The sequence below is a fragment of the Arachis hypogaea genome, chromosome 2, assembly GCF_003086295.3.
Source record: "Arachis hypogaea cultivar Tifrunner chromosome 2, arahy.Tifrunner.gnm2.J5K5, whole genome shotgun sequence".
In the NCBI taxonomy this organism is placed as follows: Eukaryota; Viridiplantae; Streptophyta; class Magnoliopsida; order Fabales; family Fabaceae; genus Arachis; species Arachis hypogaea.
The window spans coordinates 16,149,686-16,174,944 of NC_092037.1; the positions used below are offsets into that span (position 1 = coordinate 16,149,686).

Genomic DNA, 25,259 nt, shown 5'->3' on the forward strand with positions numbered 1-25,259 from the left:
GACAACAAGGATTAGTCTCAGTGTGGATACACATAGTACCTTCGTACTATCGAAGGAGAAAGCTTTATTCACTAGGGCACTCAAGTATTGGCATCTAACCATCTTATTTCAATAAAGTTTTAAGCACAAAATAGATCAATATGATTACTTTATTACTCCCGCTGCGTGTTATGAACATTTGTAATCCTACACTGGTATCAGAGCCATGGCCCTTTTGTGTTTAAAATTTTATTGCAAAAATTTACAGAATTAATAGGATTAATTTAAGTTTTGTTATTATAGTGAATATGATTCCTAATAATGGCATGGGATGCTATTGTCAAAATTATAAATTTATATGGGATAAAATTATATGTATGTTATGGAACATACTGTTATTATTGTTTTTATTTATTTATGAAATAAAACTGAAAGGAAAAAAATGGATAAATAAATTTTATATTTTGTTTACGAGGAGTTACCTGACAACCAGGAGATTCGCACTCAAGGATAAAATTTATATATGTATTTGATACATGGAATGAATTAATTTTTACTTGAACCTATATAACTTAGGGGTATAAAATATAATTTAATTAAATAATAACATCACAACCGGGTAATTATTTGGGATTAAAATTGTATGTGATACATTTAATCATCTATTTAAAATTGTATGAGTAATGACTTGACAACCAAGATACTCATTCATGATTTTAGATATTTTTTTTAAGAAATAAAGATTTCTTAATTTTCTATAATAATAATTATTGTAGAAAATATTATTTGTATGTGTGAATACGTACTTATATTTGTTTTTTCTTTTAGATTCATGAATAATATGTTTGTTCTATCACTGCGTGGCATACTTGAAAATAACAAATTGGCTGGAGCCAATTATAATGATTAGTATCGCAATTTGAGAATTATTCTCATGCATGAAAGGTTAATTGATATAATCGATAAGCCTGCTGTTACGGCCCCTGTTCCAAAAGAGGATGGAAGTATTGATAATGAGGCAACCAAGGCTTATGAGAAGTACTTGGAAAATTGTCTTACTGCCAAATGCATCATTCTGGCATCCATGGGTTCTGATCTTCAGAGACAACATCAGGATATGGATCCACTAACTATTGTTGAACATCTTAAGAAGATGTATAGTGCACAAAGTAAGACAACCCAATATCAATTGTCCAAAACTTTGTTTAGATCCACACTTGATGTAGACTCTTCTGTTGGACCCCATGTTCTTAAGATGATTGATCTTATTGAACAACTTGAGAAGTTGGGATGCAAATTGGGCAAAGAACTTTCACAAGATTTGATCTTGCACTCTCTTTTAGAAACCTTTTCACAATTCATTGTTAGCTTTAATATGATTAAAGTAAGCTGTGATCTTCATGAAATGCTCAATAGGCTAATTGATTATGAGAATCAAATTGTATCTGAAAAAAGGAAAGGAGTTGCTATGGTAGTTGGCAGCTCTTCTAAGAAGAAAGGAAAGTGGAAAGCAAAAGGAAATGGAAAGAATAATTTTAAAAGAAAACCCATGGCACCTAAGGGTGGTGTGACCAAACCCAAGGGCAAGCAAGAAAAGGCTGACAAAAATGATGCTGAATACTTTTATTGTAAAGGCAAAGGTCATTGGAAAAGAAACTGCAATGAGTACCTTACTTCTTTAAAAAGACATGCTTGAAAACAGTTTTCATGATTTCTTTAGCTACTATTAATTCTTCTATATGGGTATTAGATACCGGAAGTGCTCATAATATTTACAATTCGTTGTACGGACTACGAGTAAGTAGATGGCTGAAGAAGGGAGAAACTTACCTTCAAGTCGGGAACAGAGCAAATGTTGCTGCTGTAGCTATAGGATTTATTTCTTTAGCAATGGCTACGGGTAAGACATTAGTATTGGAGAATTTTCATTATATTCCTAATTTTGTTGCAAATGTTATTTCTATTTCTATGTTGGATAAACGTGGTTTTTATTTTAATATTAAAAATGGCATTTGTTCTACTTATTATGGTGATGACTTATACGTAAATGGCTATCTCCAATATGGCATTTATATTCTTCCCGATTTAAATGGTAATTCTGTCATGCATGTTTCTACTCTCAAAAGCTCAAGTAAATGAATCATATCTTTGGCATTGTAGACTTGGTCATATAGGAGAAAAAAGGATTTCTAAATTACATAAAGAAGGTTACCTTAACAAATATGATTATGAATCATATGTAACTTGTGAATCCTGTCTCAAAGAAAAAATGACCAAAACTCTATTTATGGGACATGGAGAAAGGGCTATAGAATTATTGGGACTAATACATACAGATATTTGTGGACCAATGAAAATTCAAGGCAAAGGAGGATATTCTTATTTTATCACTTTCATTGATGATATGTCTAAATATGGCTTTGTGTATCTTATGAAACACAAATCTGAGTCATTTGAAATGTTCAAAATTTTTTGCAGTGAAGTTGAAAATCAAACAGGTAAAAGCATTAAGGTGCTTAGATCTGATAGAGGAAGAGAATATCTAAATGATCATTTTCTTAAGTACTTAAAGAAAAATGGGATTCTTTTTCAATGGACACCTCCTAGTACCCCACAACACAATGGTATTTCAGAGAGGAGGAATCGAACTTTATTAGATATGGTTCGATCCATAATGGGTTTTACTGATCTTCCATTGAATTTATGGGGCTATGCTTTAGAAACAGCAGCATATTTGCTAAATAAAGTACCCACTAAAGCAGTTTTTTCAACACCATATGAGATATGGAAAGGACAAAAACCAAATCTCAAACACATTAGAGTTTGGGGATGTCCAGCATATGTTAAGAAATTGCAAAGTAATAAACTTGATGCTAGATCCGATAAATGTAGATTCATTGGTTACCCTAAAGAAAAAATGGGTTATTATTTCTATCACCCTTCTGACCACAAAGTGTTTGTGGCAAGAGGTGGAACCTTTTTAGAAAAGAAATTTCTTTCTGAAGGAAGACAAGTTGATGAAATAGAACTTGATGACGTTCAAGAAACCAATGAAATAGTACAAGTTCAAGAATATGAAATTCAAGTTGAGCAACCAATTTTGGATGTACTTAAACTAAAACTAAATTTATCATCTTCAAGAGTTGAGGATAACGAACCGATAGTAGTTCAAAGAGAGATTAATGAACCAATTCTTGAACTACCTTTGGAACCGGTTCATCATCCTCTAAATTTGGTACAAGAACTACCTCTTCGACGGTCCACAAGAGAACATCGTCCACCACTAAGGCTAAACCTAATGGTGCAAGATGATGTGGAAAATGGGATCGATTATGATGATAATGATCCTAAGACTTATGAAGAGGCAAGGTAAAATTCTGAAAGTCTAAAATGGCAGAGTGCCATGGAATTCGAAATAGAGTTTATAAGGATCAACAATGTTTGGACTTTGGTTGAACCCTCAAAAGACATAAAACCTATTGGTTGCAAATGGGTTTACAAGAAAAAGATTGGAGCAGATGGTAAGGTAGAGACCTATAAAGCCCGTCTAGTTGCCAAGGGATACTGTCAAAAGGAGGGAATAGATTATGAAGATACATTTTCTCCTCTGGCAATGCTCAAATCTATTCGGATTCTACTTGCTATAGCAGCATACTATGATTATGAAATATGGCAAATGGATGTGAAAATAACTTTTTTTAATGGAGAACTCAAAGAGGAAGTGTACATGACACAACATGAAGGTTTCACACTTCCGTCTGATCATAGTAAAGTTTGTAAGCTACAACGCGCCATTTATGGGCTAAAGCAAGCTTCTAGAAGTTGGAACATTTGTTTTAATAAGACAATCAAAAAGTTCGATTTTATCCGGTGTGAAGAGGATCCTTGCATATACAAAAAGTTTAGTGGGAGTACAGTTATTTTCTTAGTACTCTATGTTGATGACATATTATTAATAGGAAATGATGTACCAGCATTGCAAAATACCAAAACTTGGTTATTTCAACAATTCTCCATGAAAGATTTGGGAGAAGCAGCCTATATTCTAGGAATAAAAATCTATAGAGATAGATCTAAAAGGTTGCTTGGACTTTCACAGTCTATGTACATTGATACCATATTGAAAAGGTATAACATGAAAAATTTCAAAAAGGGCTATTTACCAATAGGCACTGGAATTACTCTCAGCAGAAAGGATTGTCCTAAAACTTCTGAAGAGAGAGTACGCATGAGCAGAATACCATATGCTAGTACAGTGGGAGCTATCATGTACACCATGACATGTACACATCCTGATGTCGCATATGCGCTAGGAGTAGCTAGTCGATATCAGGCAAATCCCGATGAGGAACATTGGAAGGTGGTTAAATTCATTCTTAAATATTTAAGAAGAATCAAAGACCAATTCCTCATCTATGGAGATTCTGAACTTATACCAAAAGGGTTCACTGACGCAAGTTTTGCCTCAGATAAAGATGATAGCAAATCTACTTCAGGTTTTATTTTCACCTTAAACGGTGGTGCAGTGAGTTGGAAAAATTTCAAACAAGCTACTGTAGCTGATTCAACGACTGAAGCTGAGTATATAACAGCAAGTGAGGCTGCTAAAGAAGCTGTGTGGATGAAGAAGTTCATAAACGAGCTTGGTGTGGTACCTTCAATTAAAGAATCACTTTCGTTACTGTGCGACAATAATGGAGCCATTGCACAAGCAAAAGAGCCAAGATCACATCAAAAATCTAAGCATATCTTGAGAAGGTATCATTTGATAAGAGAGATCGTTGAACGTGGAGACGTTGAAATTCAAAAGGTTGCTGGGAAGGATAATGCAGTAGACCCATTCACTAAGGCGCTTGGATCAAAAGAGTTTGATAAGCACATGTGGGAATTGGGATTGAAATATATGACTGATTGGCTCTAGTGCAAGTGGGAGATTTTGTTGGAAATACATGTATGCCCTAGATCCAATTTGTCATTGGCTCTAGTGCAAGTGGGAGATTGTTAGAGATAAGTGTGTATGTCCAACAAAATACTATCATGAATTATTATTATTATTATTATTCCTTTTTATAAGAATAAACTTTTATAATTTATAATAGTGTCCTTAATTAAAAATTAGAAACGAATAATTATGATAGGGATCGTAATAATGAAATATACGTTTTTTGAGTACTTTTAATTTAAATTGTTCTTAATTGTAGAATCACTAAAAATGGGACATTAGTGATTCAGATAGATTAATATATATATAATAGTCTTCATTGGATGAAGATTAATAGATCTCATTTGTTAAATTATATATATAAATGGTATATATAGAGATATAACTATTGAACTGACTCACTCTAAGAATTCCTAATGGTTATAATTACCGTATATTTGTCAATAGGATATTCTTATGATGAACATAATATTAGAATTTTCCTTTGACCTGCGACTATCATAGTACTTAACAATGTATTTGTTATACTTTGAATGGACATTGGGTATAATTTAAATACTTGTAGAATTAATGGTTAGTCAAAATGGAATCCATCAACTATGGTAATGAGTTTGAGCTCTACGATTATAATGAATGAAATAAACAATGCCTTGGCCAAGGGGTTTGAATGAATTAAGAAATGAGTTTCTTAAGTCATTCATAATTCATTATAATAATGGTAACAAATTAGAGCTTGACAATCAAACCGTACTCTAAAAGTTAGCCAAGAGCTGAAAAGATGGAAAGAGTTGTATTTTTGTTCATCTTGGGTTCTTAGTAAAAAATATTATTACTTCATACTATCGGGTCGTCAAGGAACATTGCTAGACGTCAACCTTGATTAGTAAATTTAGTATGACTAATATACTACCCGCTTAGTATTGAACCTATGGGGTCACACACTAACGAGTGTTCTAATCCTTGGTAAATAATCATTTAATTATTATTTTGATTAGATCAAATAAATAATTATATTAATTCAAATGGAGTATTATTATATTATTTGCTAGCACCATGAATATAATAATATTATAATTGAGAATATTAAATAATTAATTATTTATTCTATGATGAGTTTTAAATATGGATAAGATCCTAACTGATTTTGTTTCAAATTAAGTTGTAATTTGATTCACAAATCAGTCACCAATTTCATACTATATATGTGTATATGATAAAAGAAAGAAAACACAAGTTTTTCTCTTTTTACCTCCACATACACAAATATTCCAAATTTTTAGTGAAGAATTACTGGTGCAAGTAGTTGCAAGAAGCTTCTCAGTTAAATTCATTGGTCAAAGAGTTGACAACAATGATTAGTCTCAGTGTGGATACACATAGTACCTTCGTACTATTAAAGGAGAAAGCTTTATTCACTAGGGTACTCAGGTATTGACATCTAACCCATCTTATTTCAATAAAATTTTGAGCACAAAATAGATCAATAGGATTACTTTATTACTTCGGCTGCGTGTTATGAACATTTGTAATTCTACATATTTTTGGTCTAAAAATTTATATGTAGTGAGAGATTCAAAAAATTTTGTTAGTAAGATCAAAACATACCTAATATGATAATAATTTATATAATTATATTATTCTATTATTATAAAATATAAATAATTTTCAAATTATTTAACTATAAATTAAAATATTAAAATAATAATTTAAATAATAACATATAACTTAGAATTTTATTATTCTAGGCTTTATATTTTAAAAAAAATTGAATAATATTTTCATTGTTAATACATTTAAATATTTTTCTTTTTAATTTTTATATATGTTACTAAATAATTATTTAAAAATTTATTTCTGTTATGGTTATGATACTGACTCTGTGATATTCATAGTTTTTTTTTTTTTATTAGTCAGTGTAGTCTTCAACCACTAGGCAGTGGGAGAAAGAAATTCAACAAAATACATAATACTATCAAGGTACACTATAAAATTCCTTAAATTTAGACACTACAAGTTAAATTAGTTCCTTTTGACATTGTCATCAAAGAGCACTTAATTTGAATCTAAATAAAGGAAGACTCAAATAACAAAATTATATCATAAAACAACTTCAAAAACTAATTAGCATCAAGTGAACAACAGTATGGTCTTTTACAATTTTTACCCTATTATTAAAGTAGCTATATTCTTTTTTTGTGTGTGACATATTGAACATTGACGACGATGGATGTCGTTACTATGAGCAAAATTAAAGCTAACTTAAATAATATTCTTTTAAGTTTTTACCAATTTTTAAGATAGAACATCAATCTCATTTAAATTTGGGAATTGATTATCAGAACATACATCTAATATAAAATTTTTAAATTGATTATCAAGTGCCAAAAATTGAGTAGAAGAAAACTCTAATTAATAAAATTGAGTTAATTGGATCAACTTCTCTTTATCAAATACTAAAAATGAGTCTCTTAAATTCAAGCAAGCTATACTAAGAAGTAAGTTAGTATTTATCTCTGTACAATAATTATTAAACTCTTGAAGATATCTATTAATTACTTGATAGAATATCTCAATTTGAACATTGTGTAAATTTGATATCTTTTAAACTTTGTATCTTGATCTTTTTTGGGTCACAAATATATCATTCATTTTTAAAATGTTAATATTGTGTTTATCTTTGTTGGATAAATTATTAGTTTTTGTTGTGATTTTAAAAAACTATTAGATCTCTATTTTTAAAAAAATATTTATATTTAATTATTTAATTATTATAAAATTAATGACAATATTCTTTTAAAATATAATAAAATTTATCATTTTTTGATTAGGAAATTTCGAAAAATTATTTCACACTTTAAATTTTGAAAATGACAAGACTTAATAATTTTTAAATGTTCTAAATTGATACACAAATTTTGTACTTCCCATATAACAGAGGGGTCAAGAATATCTTTTGTACAGGACAATTTACAAAAATAAAATATTTAGCTTTTAAAATTATGAAAATACAATTTTTTCAGTTTGAATATGAAAATGCAATTTTTTATAAATTTATTATGTAAATTGTAGAAGGAGTCCCACTTTGAAATACATATAAATTGCTGTAGGAATTCTATGGTTTACGTTGATGAAGTATTTGGGAAGAAACCGTGGTAGGGGTTCCACGGTTTTCATGGATACAAAACATGCATAAACGGTGGAAGGAGTCCAACAACACAAGTTTTACTATATACACCAACCTAGAGTGAGGATAGAATTATCAAAAAAAATCTAAACACACACTAAATAGTTGTTGACATGGCGAGACCTTTGAAATGTTTGTTCCTAGTGATGTTGTAGGCAAAACTTCTCTTGGCTTATTTTTATCTTTTATTTTGAATTTATCTTTCTTAAGTCACCAAAAAAAATTATTAGCAAATATATGAAATTATATATCATCCAAATAATAAGGTTTAAAATTTAAAAATTTTAAATTATATTTATTTAAATTTTAAATATTTGGGAGTAAAATATGTTATTATTAATAAAAATTTGAGAGTATTATTTAAATAAATATATATAAATATACGTATTAAAAATTTAAAATATTATTTAAATATATGTACTAAAAATTTGAATGAGTTACTTAAATTAAAAAATTAAAATTTAAATAGAATATAATTCTATGTAATTCAAAATGTACTACAAAATATAGTCTTATTTCGTTGACAATACAAATGATAGATGTAAATATATCCCACTCACTCTAGATTGGTATATATAGTGAAACTCGTGTCGTTGTACCCCTTCTACGGTTTATGCATGTTTTTCATCCTCACAGAAACTGTGTAACCCCTACCACATTTTTTTCCCAAATACTTCATCAACATAAACAGTGGAATCCCTCCAGCGATTTACGTGTATTTCAATTCCGTGGGATCCTTCCACGGTTTACATGAATTTGCAAAAGTTACATTTCCGTAATTTTAAAAGGCAAAAGTTTTATTTTTGTAAATTTCGTGCTATAATTTTAAGCACTTATGCAGTTTTCATTTCATGAAAATTTATAAGAATAAAAAATCTCTAAAATTCTAAATTGAGATGACACCGCTCCTATATTTATATAGGTGAAATTATTTGATAAATGATCTTATCAATTCATTAAGAGTTTTAACTCACCTTCTTAATTTAGTGATATTACACTAAATTCTATATCTTAGTGCTTCAATTATTTTTACCATTAAATTTCGAACCTGCTGGTCTACTAGAATAAAATTGAATTTTCATCATTTAACAACAATATATTCTAATACTATTTTTGCGTTATTTCTTGGCAAACTTTTAGTAAAAAAATCTGCTAATTTTTTTTGAGATCTTATATAAGTAATTACATAAGTCTCTATTAATTGCCTCACAAACTCATGTCTCAAGCTTATATGTTTAGTAAATCCAACGGTTTTCGACAACTTTCTTGTAATATCATACAATTCGTCTTTGATTTGGAAGAGAAGTGAGAGGTTTCAATAGATCATTTCTTATTTGCCAACATGTCACTTAATTGTAACTCAGCATCCACATCAACAACGTTAAATATCACGTAAATCTTTTTCGCTAAGTTTTGTGAAGAAAGAAAACGGAAGAGCTGCTATGACTCATGAAAGACACAAACAAAGACTTATCTATTTTTTATAGAAATTATTTTATCCTTGTTCCGTCCCAGTCCAGCTAAGCAAGAATCCAAGTCCAGACAAACCACCTACTCAACAACATGCCACGCCCGAACCGAGGGATAACCCGTGCGCCACCTCTCAAACTGCGCGAAACCAGCCAGCTGGAGAGGGGAAGCTTCCTGGAAGGTAGGTCTACTCTTGTGGGACCCGCGCTAGTACAGACTATATATGGAGAGGGCCCTACCCCTCTCCAGAGGTACGTCACCTACCCCTCACATTATCTGCCGCCTTCGTACGGACACTGACTTAGGCATCAGAGTCCTTTTTGCCGGTGAACCCCTTTTCTTCGAACCGTCAACTCGGTGGAACCACACTCCCTGAAGGCCATCCTCTCCCTGTTGGCTAAGGAGATTCAGACGCGCGAAGGTGACCCGTATGTCACATTTCCAGGCAACTAAGGAACCCGACCCATTCAGGAAGCGAGCAACCGAACATTGGCGCCGTCTGTGGGGACCTGGTGTGAATGAATTTCTTGTTAGGTCCAGTTAGAGGGTGATAGAAAGGCGCTCCACACGAGGAAGGGGGCGCCCCCCGGGTGAGCCAGGTGGCTTCCTTAGCTTCCTCCCGCGAACGCACGAGATCCCCCCTCTCGCGGGGACGAGCTCCCCTCCCGCTCCTGTGAAAGGCATCCTTTTGGGGGGGACGGAGGGTGATAATGCAAGAATCATGCAGGAGTTGCGCCACAGAGTGTAAAATCTTGAGAGAGAGCTCACGGCCAGGGATCACTACGAACCTGGCCCGAGTCAACCTCACACCCAATCCCCTCAAAGGAGAGGAGAAGCCCGGGGAAGAAGTCCCTAGAGGAACCGCGTCAGGCGTAGAACAAGTTCCCAGTAATCTACACTCGGCCATTCGCAACTCATACTGAGGTGGAATACCGAGAAGAGAGTAGAGAGAGACTGAAAATGTAACGACATCCCATAATCATGGGAGCAACCTTTTTTCACCACTCCATTCTCGAGGTTTGGCTGCTGAAACACTTCGACAAGTCAATGGACATGAGATATGATGGTACCCAGGACCCCCAGGAACACCTAACGGCCTTTGAGGGCAGAATGAACCTGGATGGTGTGGGCGACGAGGTGAGGTGTTGCGCTTTTCCCGTAACCCTAGCGGGACTGGCAATCCGATGGTTCAACGCGCTCCCCCAAGGGTCCGTGACGACCTTCGCATACATAGCTCGGAGCTTTCTAGCACAATTCACCACGCGCATTGCTAAGGTCAAGGACCCGATCAACCTCCTAAGGGTGACCCAAAGAAACAGGGAACCGACCAGGAAGTATCTTGACAGGTTTAACAACGAATGCTTGGAGATTGATGGCCTGACTAACTCGGTGGCTAGCCTGTGTCTGACGAACGGGCTGTCAAATGAAGGCTTTAGAAAGCACCTCACCACCAAGCCTGTGTGGACCATGCAAGAAATCCAGAACGTGGCAAGAGAATACATCAACGATGAAGAGGTAAGCTGGGTGGTGGCGGCCAACAAATGGCAGCTTGCCAACCCTCCTCTCCATCAACCCGGGAACGGGGAAAGGCCCAAGGAACACTCCAAGGACAGATGACCTACTAAATTCAAGCCTTTTCCCCGAGTAAGAAGGTTCACAAACTATACCCATCTGCTCGATCGTTGAAGTGTATCAACAAATAGCTAACAAGGGCATCTTGTCAAAACCCCAGCCGCTCAAAGATTGAATGGGCGGGAACAAAAGCCTGTATTGTGACTACCACAAAGGCTTTGGCCACAAACACAAGACTGCTTTGATTTGAAGGATGCTTTGGAACAAGCCATCCACGAAGGCAAATTGGCGGAGTTCTCACAATTTATAAGGGAACACAGAAGGAGAGAACGCGAGCGTTCTGAAGAGGACAAGGGCCGAGCCTTTCTAAGCTCCCTGACGAAGACAAGGCTACGAAGGCGATAAGGAGGGAGGCGGCCAAGTACGTAATAATACAGGGCCAACTATTGAAGAGAGGGCTGAACCAACCGTTGCTGAAGTGCCTACGCCCCAACCAGACGGACTACATCTTGAGGGAAGTCCATAAGGGGTGTTGAGCTGTGAAGCTGAGGCAAGAACCCCGTGAAGACAATGACCAGGTCCTCACGGTTGTCAACGTTGTAGTAGGAAGGGACACCCCCAGGTCTAAATTCGTGGCAAGGAAGGACGCTAAAATCTTGGCAGTGTCATCAAGTGGTCGTGGGACTCCATACGAGAAGAGTCCAATGATATCGTTTGGACCAGAGGACCAGTGGTTCGATGACATCCCAGAGAACCCCCCATGGTAATCACGGCAAGAGTGGGAATAGGTTTGGTCAAGCAAATCCTCATTGACACCGGTGCCGACTCCAACATCATGTTTCGAAACGTGTTCGACGCCCTAGGCCTCCGAGATACCGACCTGAAAACTAATAAGCACGGAGTGGTCAGCCTAGGAGATAATTTTATAAAACCTGATGGGATAGTCTCCCTTACGGTTTCCATCAGAGGAGGTCAAGGAAAGAGGTCGGTGATGGCGGAGTTTGTCGTTCTTAGGGACTCCACAGCTTACAATCTTATCCTGGGGAGGAAAATAATCAACGAATTCTCTGTGGTAATATGCACCAAGTTGTTGGTCATGAAGTTTGTCATTGATAATGGGTCGGTAGGGTCCCTTAGGGGAGACTTGGAAACGGTGGTTGCATGTGACAACGCCAGCCTCTTCTTAAGGAAAAAATTGAAAGAAGCATCAGGGATTTTCCTACTGACTTGGATGCTAGGATTGACGACAAACCAAGGCCAGAGCATGAAGGAGATTCGAAAAAGTTCAGGGTCGAGAACTCGGAGGACAAGTTCACCTTCGCGAACAGGAACCTCCCCCATAACAGCCCCTCATAGAGATGATTTGGGCAAATGGTGACTTGTTCGCCTGGACACCAGTTGACATACCGGGGGTTGACCCCCAATTCATGTCACATCACCTAGCTGTGAAGGCAGATGCCAAGCCCATAGCCCAAAGACGAAGGAAGATGTCCTATGAGAGAGCCAACGAGGTGGCCAAGCAGACGGCCAACTTGCTAGAAGCAGTGTCCATCAGAGAACTAGATTACTCGACCTGGCTATCGAACGTAGTCCTCGTTAAAAAGGCCAACGGGAAGTGGAGGATGTGCGTGAACTATTCAGGCCTCAACAAGGCATGTCTTAAAGACTCTTTCCCCCCTTCCCAATATTGATGCTTTGGTGGACGCGGCGGCGGGTTATTGTTTTCTAAGCTTCATGGAGGCGTACTCTGGGTATAACCATATACTGATGCATCGGTCAGACGAGGAAAAATGGCGTTTATAATGCCAGGTGGCACATACTGCTACAGGGTAATGCCGTTTGGGTTAAAGAATACAGGGGCAAATTATCAGAGGTTGATGAGCAAGGTTTTCAGTGACCTGATCGGGAAGTCGGTAGAGGTGTACATGGATGATATCCTGGTAAAGACCAGCCAATCGAAAGACCTAGTTGATGACCTAAAGACTGTGTTCACGTCCCTCCGATGGCACAATATGAGGCTTGACCTCCTCAAGTGCACCTTTGCCATGGAGGTCGGGAAGTTCCTGGGTTTCATGATAACCCAGAGGGGGGGTTGAAGTAACTCTGACAAATGTGAAGCTATTTTGCAAATGATGAGCCCGGGATGCATCAAGGACGTGCAGAGGTTGGCCGGAAGACTCACGGCCCTATCTCATTTTCTCGGCGCATCGGCGGCTAAAGCCCTTCCATTCTTCAGCCTCATGAAAAAAGGAATAGCTTTCGAGTGGATCCCAGCGTGCGAAGAGGCCTTCAACCACTTCAAAAGCATACTCTCGGTACCACCAGTCCTTGGCAAGCCTAAGGACAGTGAGACACTATTTCTATATTTGGTAGTAACGGACAAAGCCTTGGCGGCCGTCCTTGTCCGAGAAGAAGGAAAGGTCCAACAGCCGGTCTACTCTATAAGCAAAGCGTTGCAAGGCGCAGAGTTAAGGTACAACAAATTGGAAAAGCTAGCCTATGCGCTCTTAACCTCGTCTAGAAGGTTACGGCAATGCTTCCAGGGGCATCGCGTAATCGTCATGACGGATCAAGCGATCCGCCAATCTTGCAAAAGCCCGACCTGGCGGGACAGATGATGACTTGGGCAGTCAAGCTGTCTCAATATGATATGCAATATGAGCCCAAACACACAATTAAAGCACAGGCGATGGATGATTTCCTAGTGGAAGTAACCGGAGACCCTCGAGAGGCCCCGAACACGTGGTGGAAACTCCATGTGGACGGAGCTTCCAACCAAACGTTCGGGGGGGGGGGGGATAACACTAGAAAGCCCGACCGGAATGATATACGAGCAATCTATCATGTTTGAATTCCCGGTCTCTAACAACCAGGCAGAATATGAGGCCCTCATTGGTGGACTGCTCTTATCAAAAGAGGTTGGGGCGACCAGAGAGGAGCTGAATAGCGACTCCCAAGTCGTCACTTCCCAAATTAATGGAACTTATCAAGCCAGGGACTCCCTGTTGCAAAAATACCTGGAAAGGGTCAGGAGTTTAAGCAAAGAGTTCGACAAGGTCGTGGTGCAGCATGTCCCAAGAGAAAGGAACACACGAGCCGACCTCCTACCGAAGCTGGCCAGCACAAAGCCGGGGACAGAAAATCGGTCCCTGATTCAAGGATTGGTGAAAGAGCCAACAGTCGCCTTGTGCATGACCCGAGCGAATGTCGTCCCCTCATGGATCGATCCTATTACCGATTTTCTAGAAAACGGCAAGCTCCCTGACGAGGACAAGGCCGTGAAGGCGATAAGGAGGGAGGCGTCCAAGTACGTAACAATACAGGGCCAACTATTCAAGAGGGGCTGAACCAACCCTTGCTGAAGTGCCTACGCCCCAACCAGATAGACTACGTTCTGAGGGAAGTCCATGAGGGGTGTTGTGGCCACCATATCGGTGGAAAGGCTCTAGCCCGGAAGCTCGTTAGGGCCGGCTACTTTTGGCCCTTGATGATGTCAGATCCCAGGAGTTCGTCAAGAGGTGCAAGAAGTGTCAAGAAAACACCAACTTGCATAGGACCCCGGCAGCTGAGTTAAGTTTACTAATGGCCTCCCGACTTTTCAGCCAATGTGGGTTGACCTTTTGGGACCTTTCCCAGTGGGCCCTGGACAAGTCAAATACCTGATCGTGGCCATCGACTACTACACGAAGTGGGTCGAGGTAGAGCCACTGGACAGCATATCGTCAGCGAATTGCCGCAAGTTCATGTGGAGGCAAGTAATCTCCAGATTCAGAATCCCAAAGGTGGTCATTTCGGACAATGGGACGCAGTTCGCAGATAAGAAGTTTGGTGAATTCCTTACGGGCCTAGGGATAAAACAAAGGTTCTCGTCAGTGGAGCACCCATAGACCGATGTCCAAGTTGAAGTCGCAAACAAAGTTATACTCTAAGGCCTCAAGAAACGGATTGACCAAAGGAAAGGAGCGTGGGCAGATGAACTCGCATCAGTTCTATGGTCCTATAGAACAACACCACAATCTTCCACCAGAAAAATCCCCATTCTGACTTACTTATGGAGTCGATGCGGTATTCCCGTGGAAGTAGGGGAGCCGAGCCTGCTGCTACTCCTTGGTAGAGTCGAAGAAGCTATGGAGAAAGAACTTGTCGACAAGACCAGGAAGATAGCCCACTTGTCGGAGACGGCGTTGAAGTAGAGAATAGCCCTGTGGTAAAATGCCAAAGTGCTAAAAAAGAGTTTCGAACCAAGCGACCTAGTCCTATGACGCAACGACATAGGCCTGCCGACCCCCGGAGAAGGGAAATTGGCGGCTAACTGGGAAGGCCCGTACAGGGTAAAGGAAGTAGTCGGCAGCGGAGCTTATAAGCTGGAACGACTGGGCGGGAAAGAGGTACCCAGAACGTGGAACGTGGAGAACTTAAAAAGGTTATACTCTTAGAAGCCTAAGCGGACCCGGCGGCCAGCCGGTACCCCGATTTAGTAACACACGTCTTGTTTCATGTTCACTTGTTACTATTTACTTACCTCGTTTGTTTAATTTGTGACTTAGCATGCTCTAATTACGCTTTGTTTAAATTTTAATAATTTCTTTCTCATTTCTGACTTATTGTCTTTAATGCACCGTTCGGTTAGTTGACCTTGTTAACTGGCCAGTTTGATAAGATTACGGCATCATGGGACTGATCACCCCGGGAGCCATCAAAATCGTGAACAACTACGCTAAGCGGCTACGAAAATAAAGCCACAATCCAAGTGCTTAAACATAAGAGCCACAAGTCGGATTCGTTGTTGTCATTATCCGACAAAATGGTAAAATATTTTACAAAAAATTACCAAGTGTTCAAAGTACTAACACAAAGCCACAGCAGCAAAGGAAATAATACAAAATCCACAAGCCGTTGCAACTCACTTCCTGGAGAGGTCTACAATCTTGCCATCCTTAATGGTTTTGAAAGCACCAAAGGCAGATACATCGAATTCGGGAGCCAAGAGCTTCACCTGGGCCTTGATCGCTTTGTCGGTAGCTATAATGCCATCCCTAGCTTCCTTTACTGTTTCTTTGTTCTTCTTCTTCAAGGAGGCAACTTCGGCCTTGGCAGCATCCGCTGATGCAACAGAACTGGTGAGCTATTTCTCCAGCTCCGCCAACCGGCCTCTTGCGGTGTTGAGTTGGCCATCCAGGGTGAGCTCGCGGTCGATAAGCCTAGCCACAGTCTCGTTGGAAGGTTTCAACTTTTCCTCCGAGGTAGCAAGCTGGGTCTTTAGCGACTCTACCTCCGCTTTCAGTTTGTCCATAGACTTAACAGCCCCTTGGAGTTTACCCTCCAAGTTCCGAGCACCGGCCAAAACAGGCTCTGCCCTTCTTGCTATCGCAGCAGCCCGGAGCAAGGTACGGTACATCCATTTGGCCTGGGAGGCAAGGTCCCCACCATCGAAGAACTCTTCAGTTCTCGGCAAAAGCTGGGCATCGATGAAGTGACTGGCATCAAAATTTTTCTCCATGACAGTGAGAACCCCTTCTGGGCTGGAGGTCGACTTCCTCTTCCTAGGATTCTCGACAATAGCAACTTCTGGACCTGCCCCCTCCCCCAAGACCTCTTTCGTTGGAGAAATTGCGCCAGTGCTGGTCCCAGCAACCTCTCTCGGAGGGGGACGGGACTGGACCTCGGGATCAGGCGAGGTCTGGACGTCGACAGTGGGAGTGGTAGAGCTGTCATCATCGTCCCCAAGGAGAAACTTGGACATCAAATTATCAAGTCCCACCTGTGCGACAGCCATGGACACTACAAAAAAAGGTCAAAATATGATAGCGAGTAAGCAAGCAAATCAAAAGGTGGAAAAGCGAAACAGTGACCACCCGACCACTCCCCTATGTAGCTCTTACCCATCTCACGGTCACCCATTAAAAGATGAGGACTGGCATTGTTTTTCCCAAAAATAGCCAACAGCACGTCAGCTACGTTTTTGTTCTCCTGGGTTAACCCTTTGTATCTTACCTTCGTGAAGGCGTTGGCCCCAGCTTCGAAGCTCCAATAAGTCGGGATGCGGTGGTCCCTCTCCAAGGTCAACCAAAAAGGATGTTGACCTTCGGTAGGCCGCACCTTGAAATACTTTCCCTTAAAGCCGTTAAAGGAGTCTTCGAACAACCCGAAGATCCGTCTACCCTAGACTACCCGAAAAGACATGTACCCTTTCTTGGCTTTCTCTTTCTTGGAGGGGTTCGTTAAGATGAAGAACTACAAGAAGACCTCCACCGAGGTTGGCAACTCCAAGTACTCACAAATCATTTCAAAGCAACGGACCGAAGCCCAACTGTTTGGATGTAATTGCGACGGTGCCACGTCGCATCGGTTAAGAAGTGCTATTTTGAAGGGGGGAGGGGATACGAACCCCCAGGCTGGTGAACATGGACTTGTATAGCCATATCCAGTCAGAAACTCGGGGTTGTTCAAATTCAGATGACATATCCGCTCTTCATTCCCAAGAACGAATGCGTAGTAACGTTCCTCCTTGGGACCACCTCCGCAGAGCAAGTCGGATTGTCAGAACTCTTAGAGATCCTCCAAAGTCATCTGGGAGGGGGTATCCTTCACATCCGAAGTAACTCAGGCATAGCGATCTATGGGAACTCTTGCTATAGAATGCTGGCCATACCTACAGTCGGGATACCACTTAGTCAATAAGCTCTGGAGTTCGGGAAACCGGAACTAACTCTACGTGTTACAGTAAGCCTATTTACAATTATGCAATGGTTAAAAAATGAAAATATAATGGCAACTCCCCTAGAGCCTAACTAATGGCGACACAATTCAAGTAAGGAAACATGCACAACTCGAAGATTGCAAAAGTGAAACAAAATGATAGTAAAGAAGCAACAATAACAGTAACAACAGCAACACTCATCCATTTGCAATAACTTACAATAAAAGGAAAGGATACCTATCAGAAAGATAGTCGTCGAAGAAAGCTAAAGAATTCTAAAGAAATGTAGTCGAACCAGAAACGAATCCTAGTGGAACCCAAAAAAACTGAAGGGAAAAATGAGAAAAGGTGATGCAGGAAGAATTTGGAAATGGCGAAATGGAATGCAAAAAAGTTGGAAGAGTGGAAGAAAGAAGGGAAAAATTGAAAGATAACCGCTCTGAGAAGCGCAAAAGTCAGGGGCAAAGCATACTTTTTCCCAAGCTTTTAAATTAATCATAATGGGCATTAAATACCCAACAGTGGTTGTCGACGTAGCTGGCGCGTTGGGAGCACTATTCCAGCCCAGTCCAGCTAAACAAGAACCCGAGTCCAGACAAACCACCTACCCAATAATGCGCCATGCCCGAACCGAAGAATAACCCGCGCGCCACCTCCCTATTTGTGCGAAACCTGCCAGCTGGAGAGGGGAAGCTTCCTGGAAGGTGGGTCTGCTCCTGTGGGACCCGTCCTAGTACAAACTATATATAGGAAGGGCCCTACCCCTCCCCAAAGGTACGTCACCTACCCCTCACATTATCTGTCGCCTTCGTTCGGACACTGACTTAGGCGTTGGAGTCCTTTTTGTAAGTAGTCCCCTCCTTTTCGAACCGTCGACTCGGTGAAACCACACTCCCTGAAGACCATCCTCTCCCTGTTGGCTAAGGAGATCCAGACGCTCAAAGGTGACCCATATCTCACATTTTTAGGCAACTGAAAAACCCGACCCATTCAGAAAGTGAGCAAATTCTATTTTAAAATAGACATGAGCGGACTGAATGTTTACTCATAGAAGAACTACTGATTAGTTTGTATCTAATTTATTTTTTTCTTTGGGCCTCGTTATATATTAAAAAAAACTGTATTGCTAGCTCCTGCACCAAAAAGGACGCTGCGTTTCATCTCTCGATTAGGTTGGTGGAGGGGAACGACGTGGAGTGTGGCGCGTTCACAAGATGCGAATTTCCCATTTAGTTCAAAGCAACTACCACACGCTCTGACGTGTAAGTTTTCTATTGGTCCAAAAATTTGAAATGCAAAAAGATCATAAAAAGGCACCCCAACCAGCAAGAAGCTTCATTCGTCACTGCATTGGTGATTGCTGAGATACAGAAAGAGAGAGCACAACACAATACAGGAATGGCGGTAGAAGAAGAAAAGGAAGGTTCTATGGGAATCAGAGTGCATGGAATGCAATTCTCTTACGAATGGCAATCGCCTCTGTTCGTTGATTTCAAGCTCAACGTCTCTCCTGGATCTCGATGCCTTCTCCTTGGTGCCAATGGATCCGGTAATCCCTAATATTATAATTTATATTTATTAATATATAAATTCGAGTTGGTTAATGGTGAATAGATATATGCTTTCTGAATTCTGATTAGTATATACTCTGCATTAATGATTTGATTTTGAGGCATTTTAAGTAAAAGTAAATTTGACACTGTCATATAATAGCTACATCAAAAGAATTATGCATATCAAATACTATGGGTGGTTGGGTTCTGTGGGTGTTAGTGTCAGTTTGTTACCAGTAATGTTGCTATATGATTAATTTTTAGAACGATGTTTGATTGATTCAAATGGTTTAATATTTGTTCCGCTTAAGCAAGGTTTCAACTTCAAAATCTGCTTTTTGTTTTTTCTTGAAAAAAAAAAAAAGAATAAAGATAAAGACCAACTTGCACTTAGAGCTGGAGAGCTTTACTTAATAGTAAGGTCTGTTTGGCTTAAACCAGATCAGTTGATGTCAAGTAGGTTTTAACTTTAAAGTACTTGTGGTATAGAGGACAATTACTTTTCAAAATTTTTGTCGATTGTTTGGACAATAACTATAAGAAAAATTAGGTTAAAAAAATAATTAGATGTTAAAAATAAGGAATAAAGATATAAGAAAGAAAGTTGAGATAGCGCTTATTGTAGAAAAGTCGGTAAAATCTCAACTTAGGTAGTTTAGACATGTGGGAAGAAGATCAACAGAGCACCCGGTTAAGAAGGTGGATGAGATGGAAGGTGGACAAGTGGCGAATGGTAGAGGTAGACCTAAAAAGACTATACATGAGGTGGTAAAATGAAATATATGTGACAACAGTATCACAGTAGATATGATACAGGACAGGCGCAATGGTGTCGGTTGATCCATATAGCTGACTCAACCTAGTGAAATAAGGCTTTGTTGTTGTTTTTTACTGGAATTGCTTCTCATTTTTTTTTTCAAAGAAAAATAAATTGTCATATAAGTACTTCTGAAAATACATGATAGGGAACAATGGCGTTGTTTGATCTATGTAATCGATCCACCTAGTGGATAAGACTTCGTTGCTGTTGTTGTTGTTGTATAAGTACTTCTGAAAGAGTTTATTCAAATATGTGCAATTATTCTGCTGAAGCTTAGTAGTGAGAATTGTATGTGATGTTTGTGAATTTGAGGGTGTGGTTTGTTTGCAGGGAAGACTACATTGCTGAAGATTTTAGCTGGAAAGCACATGGTTGGAGGAAGAGATGTTGTGCGGGTGTTGAATGGTTCTGCTTTCCATGACACTCATCTAGTATGTAGTGGTGATCTTGCTTACTTGGGGGGATCATGGAGTAAAACCATTGGTTCTGCTGTGAGTTCTTTGATGCTCTCTTCTTGCTCTTAGTAATTGTTGATTTAAAATGTGGAGTTGGTCGCTGAATAGTGCATAGTTTGTCTCCTTCTAACATTTTCACACTTATACATGCTTCGTACTTTAAGGTAAACAGAACTTGAAATCATTCAAGTTAGCAAAAAATCAAAACTCTTTCTTCCAAGCTCCAAATCAATGAATATAACACCATACGCAATAACATAAAAACCAAATTCAATAACTGCATGTTGGAATTGAAAAATTACAAGCTCAGCACAAAAGTTTTAAAATTTGCAATCATGCAAACATGCTTACAGGATATAAAATGAAATACCTCCTCAATTTCGCCAACAAATTACTTTGAGTGCTCAAAAAGTCTCATGCGAAAATTTGGGGTTTTAGTTTAGTTAAACTAGAAAGACCAAGCAGGTAAATCTTGTTTCTGTTATAGTGGAGATGCACAACTCGTGTTTATTATATTTTGCACATATAACTGTGTATTATCAAATGTCAACCTGGTCCATAGTGTGTGCTTTGTTCCTATGAGTTTAATGTGAGCAAACTATAGCAGGCGCACTGAGGGCCTTCAGTTTTGTGATAGACTTGTTTACGCTGTCCTCATTGTGCTAACTTTTCTCCTTGTGTCATTTTCTTTTTGTTGGTAAACACATGAATTCAACAAAGACTGTACCCTGACAAACCCCCCACACACACAAGCACCAAAAAAATATAACCACAAAATAGGCTGTGCCCCATATTTTATATGCTTTGATCAATTTCATTACATGTGTTAATGCCATTGCTAATATGCAGGGAGATGTTCCACTTCAAGGAGACTTTTCTGCTGAACATATGATCTTTGGAGGTGCGTTTCAAACATGGTTTTCTTTGTCATCAAATTCGACTGTATCTTCATTTGCCATCTCAAACATAGTTTTATTTGTCGTCAAATGTAACTGGATCTTGATTTTTCACTTCCAAATATTAAGAGAAATGCTAATCATGCAACATTTTGGAGTCCTCAAAAGAGTCCCTACTTAGAGTAATAGAAGTTAAAATAAAGGGCACTCAAGCCAAGTCATGTCTATAACTGGGTTATGTAGTGTTGTTTATAGGTTCTTGATGGTGTTTGCCTATTTATATAATTGTCCTTGAGTCCTAATGTGAAAGTATTTGGTACTTTTGGCAGTTGAGGGTGCTGATCCTGACAGGAGAAATAAGTTGATTGAACTGCTTGATATAGATCTTCAGTGGCGAATGCATAAGGTATCTGATGGGCAGCGGCGTAGAGTGCAAATATGTCTTGGTCTGCTTCATCCATTTAAGGTATAAAGTAATGAATCACATAGAGAATCTGTAGACAACTACAGTGCCAATACTGTCATTTTGCATCTCTGAGTTATGTTTCAGCATGTGATGGTACGTACTTTAAAGTGTAGTTTGAGTGTTTAACTTAGTTTATTTAGTATATAATTTTTTAGAGTTTAATTTTGATACACTGATAATGTAAAGAATTTTACACAGTCATCCAATCAAATTCATGCGTTTAGATTTAGTAGTGGGTTTGAAAATTAGTTATTTTTATTGATGCGGCAATATACAATTAGATGTCTATGTAAAATTCCTTTACACTGGCTAGGGCATGAAAATTAAATTTTATTTTATAATTTTGAATTCTACACAATAATCGGCAGAAATTAGTTCAAATTCTAAACAATAATCGGCTGAAATTGGGTTCAAATATGCAACATTACTAATGTTGTATTTATAGGACATGGGATAGGTAGAAGAATTAGTGTTGGTGTTGACAGAGGAGGAGGTGTTTGTCATCTTAGAGGGCAGGGTTTTAACTGTGATAATTTTTTAATACCATAAAGATGTCTCGAGCATAGTTGGCTAAACTCGACGAATTTATCAGTTAAGATTATAAGAACATAGTAGATCTGTAGATAAAGGATAGGCACCGCAAAGTCAGTAAGCTATTAACTGAAATAAAGATAAGACAAAAAGAATGCAAAATCAAATATTCAAATGTTAATATTCATATGACTTCCAATGAATCTTCATTAGCACACTTGGTTCTGGTTGGTTGAATTTTCAGGTTCTCTTGCTGGATGAAGTTACCGTTGACTTGGATGTTGTTACCAGGATGGATTTGTTAGAGTTCTTCAAGGAAGAATGTGAACAGGTATTCTCTGATTCTATCTATTTGCCTGATGAAACACACCGGATATCATTGATTCATTGTCTAAAATTGCAACCAATATTGCCCCAATGGAAGATAGTATCAAGTAATAATAATAATTATTGTTATAATAATAATAATCATTTTCTCAGTTACTTACTCTTTTTGCAGAGACAAGCTACAATTGTATATGCAACTCACATTTTTGATGGACTGGAGACATGGGCAACTCATTTGGCATACATACAAGCCGGTGAGCTGAGGAGAGCAGAAAAATTATCCGATGTCGACGAGTTGAAGTCTTCAGCCAATCTGCTATCTGTTGTTGAAACTTGGCTCCGTGCCGAAACAAGGAATGAAAAGAAGAAGCCTGTTCAAAATACTGCCCAAACACAAAAGACTTCTGTTGCTAGTTCTCCATTCTTTTCATCAAGGCACATGGCATATTATCGATAGTCCCCGTTTACACCAATTTCTCTTATGTGAGGAATAATTCCAGAGACAAATACAAATTAAATCATTCTTTGATGCCAGTAAAAAAGAAATTAGTGATTATCTATACTTTACATTACAAAAACTTTGTATTATTGGACCAGTGATACATGTATTCAAGCATATGTATGCTCTTTATATTTAGTTAGTTGTACCAATTTTATCATGTAGGGTTACTTTGGCCTATACCATGTTGTATTTGTTTCTTGTCATACCATAAAATGAAGCATTTCCTGTGATTGGAAATTTCAAGCAATAGATTATGCTTTGTTAGGGTTTTCATTGTTTGGTTTCATTCAATTTTAAGAGCAAGTATAATGTATATAAACTCCGAAACAAATAAAGCTATATCATTATAAGAACACAAAAATTAACATACAACAAAATCTTTTGCAGACTTGTCCTCAAGACAAGTTGCTTATGCTATACCACCAAGTCTGCACTATATGTGGAGCTAACAGAAACAAAGACAGAAGGCCCAAATAATTGGAGCTGCTAATTCACACTCTCTCCAGCGAGAACTGTTTCATCACTAGTTTCAGCAAGGCCTATAGAACATCTGTTCCAGAAGGTTCCTGATCAAGAAGATTCCAGGGCCTTCCAGATTCGCCCCGGGGAAGAGACGATGCAGACAGACCATTATCAGGCTTAACTGCAACGCAGTCGGGAGGGGTTTCGAAGAGGGATAGTTTGAATTTCTTGGAGGCAGCACCGACATCGAAGTAGATGATGCCGGAGCTGGGGAGATCGACGCGGATGCTGACGACGGGGAACCAAAGGAAGAGATCCTGAGCCTCCATACCAGTGAGGGAGTCGATCTTGCCGCAACTGAGGGACCCTGAGACGTTGCTGTCGTAATGCAACTCGCTCTCGAACTTGGCGTTGCAGGCTTGCTCAAGGTGCACCCAGAACCGCCCGTCCGTGCCCAACTCGAAATCCGTTACTCCCTTGGGGAACAGACCCATCGGCAGCTCGTGCTCCTTCAGCGCTTCGTAGATCGTCGTCGCGTTCGAGCCGTTGCCTGGGCATGGCGCCGAGGTGGTTAGAACTAGGTGGAGATGGAAGAAGAAGAACAAGAAGAAGAAAGGAGTCGTGGTGCAACTGGAGGTGGAGCAGAGCAACATGATTTTTACGAACGGGGGAGAGGGCGAGAGAATCAGTGATTTGGGTTCTGGGATTGGTGGAGACTGGAGAGAGAGAGAGAGGGAGAGAGAGAGAAAGAGAGGGGCAGTTGTGACAGCTTGAATACAGAAGGGCTTAGCTAATGACTGATTTTTATTTAAATAAATAATAAATAAATAAATAAATATTTTCATGTATAAGTAAAAGTTGAAGAAGTTGCACATTGCATAATATGAATAATTATTTTTATATGAAAAATATATTCGTATTTTTGTTAAAAATAGGATTATTTGGTGTAATTATAAGTGGGTGGATTTTGTAGGTAAAAGTCAATACACATAGTGTATGTTGAACACGTGTCATCATCCTGGCAATATGCAGGGTGTATGTTGGATACGTGACAACACGCAGGATGTGTGTTGAACATTTTTTTTATACGTCCACAATACTGTAGTACACTTCAAATATTAATATTCAACTAAAACACAATCTTTATCTCCATATCAAAAATAATTTCTAGCATAATATACTCTATTGATTTATTTTATTTATTAAATGAGTGTAAAAATAATAAAAATAAAACTAGTTAACATAATAAATTATTCTTAATTTAATTAAAAAATTTCGGATACAAATTTTCAAACTATTTAACATTTAGACTTCATTTAGTAAAGTTTTTTAAAAAGATGATTATACTTTTCAAGAGTAGAAATACTTTATTTTGCACTTGGTAAATAAAAAAATTTATA

The 25,259-nt window shown here is 38.6% G+C and overlaps 3 protein-coding genes across 3 annotated transcripts; 2 read left to right on the plus strand and 1 right to left on the minus strand.

Annotated features, from left to right (window-relative positions):
• Positions 1-14,752: 14,752 nt before the first annotated feature.
• LOC140176569 (uncharacterized) lies at positions 14,753-15,340 on the plus strand. The gene is made up of 2 exons (XM_072208095.1): positions 14,753-14,975; positions 15,078-15,340. Exons 1-2 carry the CDS (start codon positions 14,753-14,755, stop codon positions 15,338-15,340), a joined length of 486 nt encoding a protein of 161 aa, XP_072064196.1.
• A 3,283-nt stretch (positions 15,341-18,623) lies between these two features.
• Positions 18,624-23,644, plus strand: LOC112739526 (ABC transporter I family member 21). The gene is made up of 6 exons (XM_025788979.3): positions 18,624-19,396; positions 20,551-20,711; positions 21,525-21,576; positions 21,901-22,037; positions 22,813-22,899; positions 23,068-23,644. The coding sequence occupies exons 1-6, from the start codon at positions 19,246-19,248 to the stop codon at positions 23,350-23,352; spliced, it is 873 nt and encodes a 290-aa protein (XP_025644764.1). The 5' UTR covers positions 18,624-19,245; the 3' UTR covers positions 23,353-23,644.
• A 68-nt stretch (positions 23,645-23,712) lies between these two features.
• Positions 23,713-24,722, minus strand: LOC112739542 (uncharacterized). Its single transcript, XM_025788980.3, has one exon. It carries the CDS (start codon positions 24,702-24,704, stop codon positions 23,937-23,939), a length of 768 nt encoding a protein of 255 aa, XP_025644765.2. The 5' UTR covers positions 24,705-24,722; the 3' UTR covers positions 23,713-23,936.
• Between the last annotated feature and the right edge of the window lie 537 nt (positions 24,723-25,259).

What these genes read in the sequence shown, in the direction of transcription:
- LOC112739542 (XM_025788980.3), bottom strand. Translation starts at nt 24,704, where the DNA reads ATGAAAATATTTATTTATTTATTTATTATTTATTTAAATAAAAATCAG.
- LOC140176569 (XM_072208095.1), top strand. Translation starts at nt 14,753, where the DNA reads ATGTGGGTTGACCTTTTGGGACCTTTCCCAGTGGGCCCTGGACAAGTC. An exon ending in GTTCGCAGATAAGAAGTTTG is followed by an intron (nt 14,976 to 15,077) that starts GTGAATTCCTTA and finishes TTATACTCTAAG; the next exon opens with GCCTCAAGAAACGGATTGAC.
- LOC112739526 (XM_025788979.3), top strand. Translation starts at nt 19,246, where the DNA reads ATGGCGGTAGAAGAAGAAAAGGAAGGTTCTATGGGAATCAGAGTGCAT. An exon ending in CCTTGGTGCCAATGGATCCG is followed by an intron (nt 19,397 to 20,550) that starts GTAATCCCTAAT and finishes GTTTGTTTGCAG; the next exon opens with GGAAGACTACATTGCTGAAG. An exon ending in TGAACATATGATCTTTGGAG is followed by an intron (nt 21,577 to 21,900) that starts GTGCGTTTCAAA and finishes TACTTTTGGCAG; the next exon opens with TTGAGGGTGCTGATCCTGAC.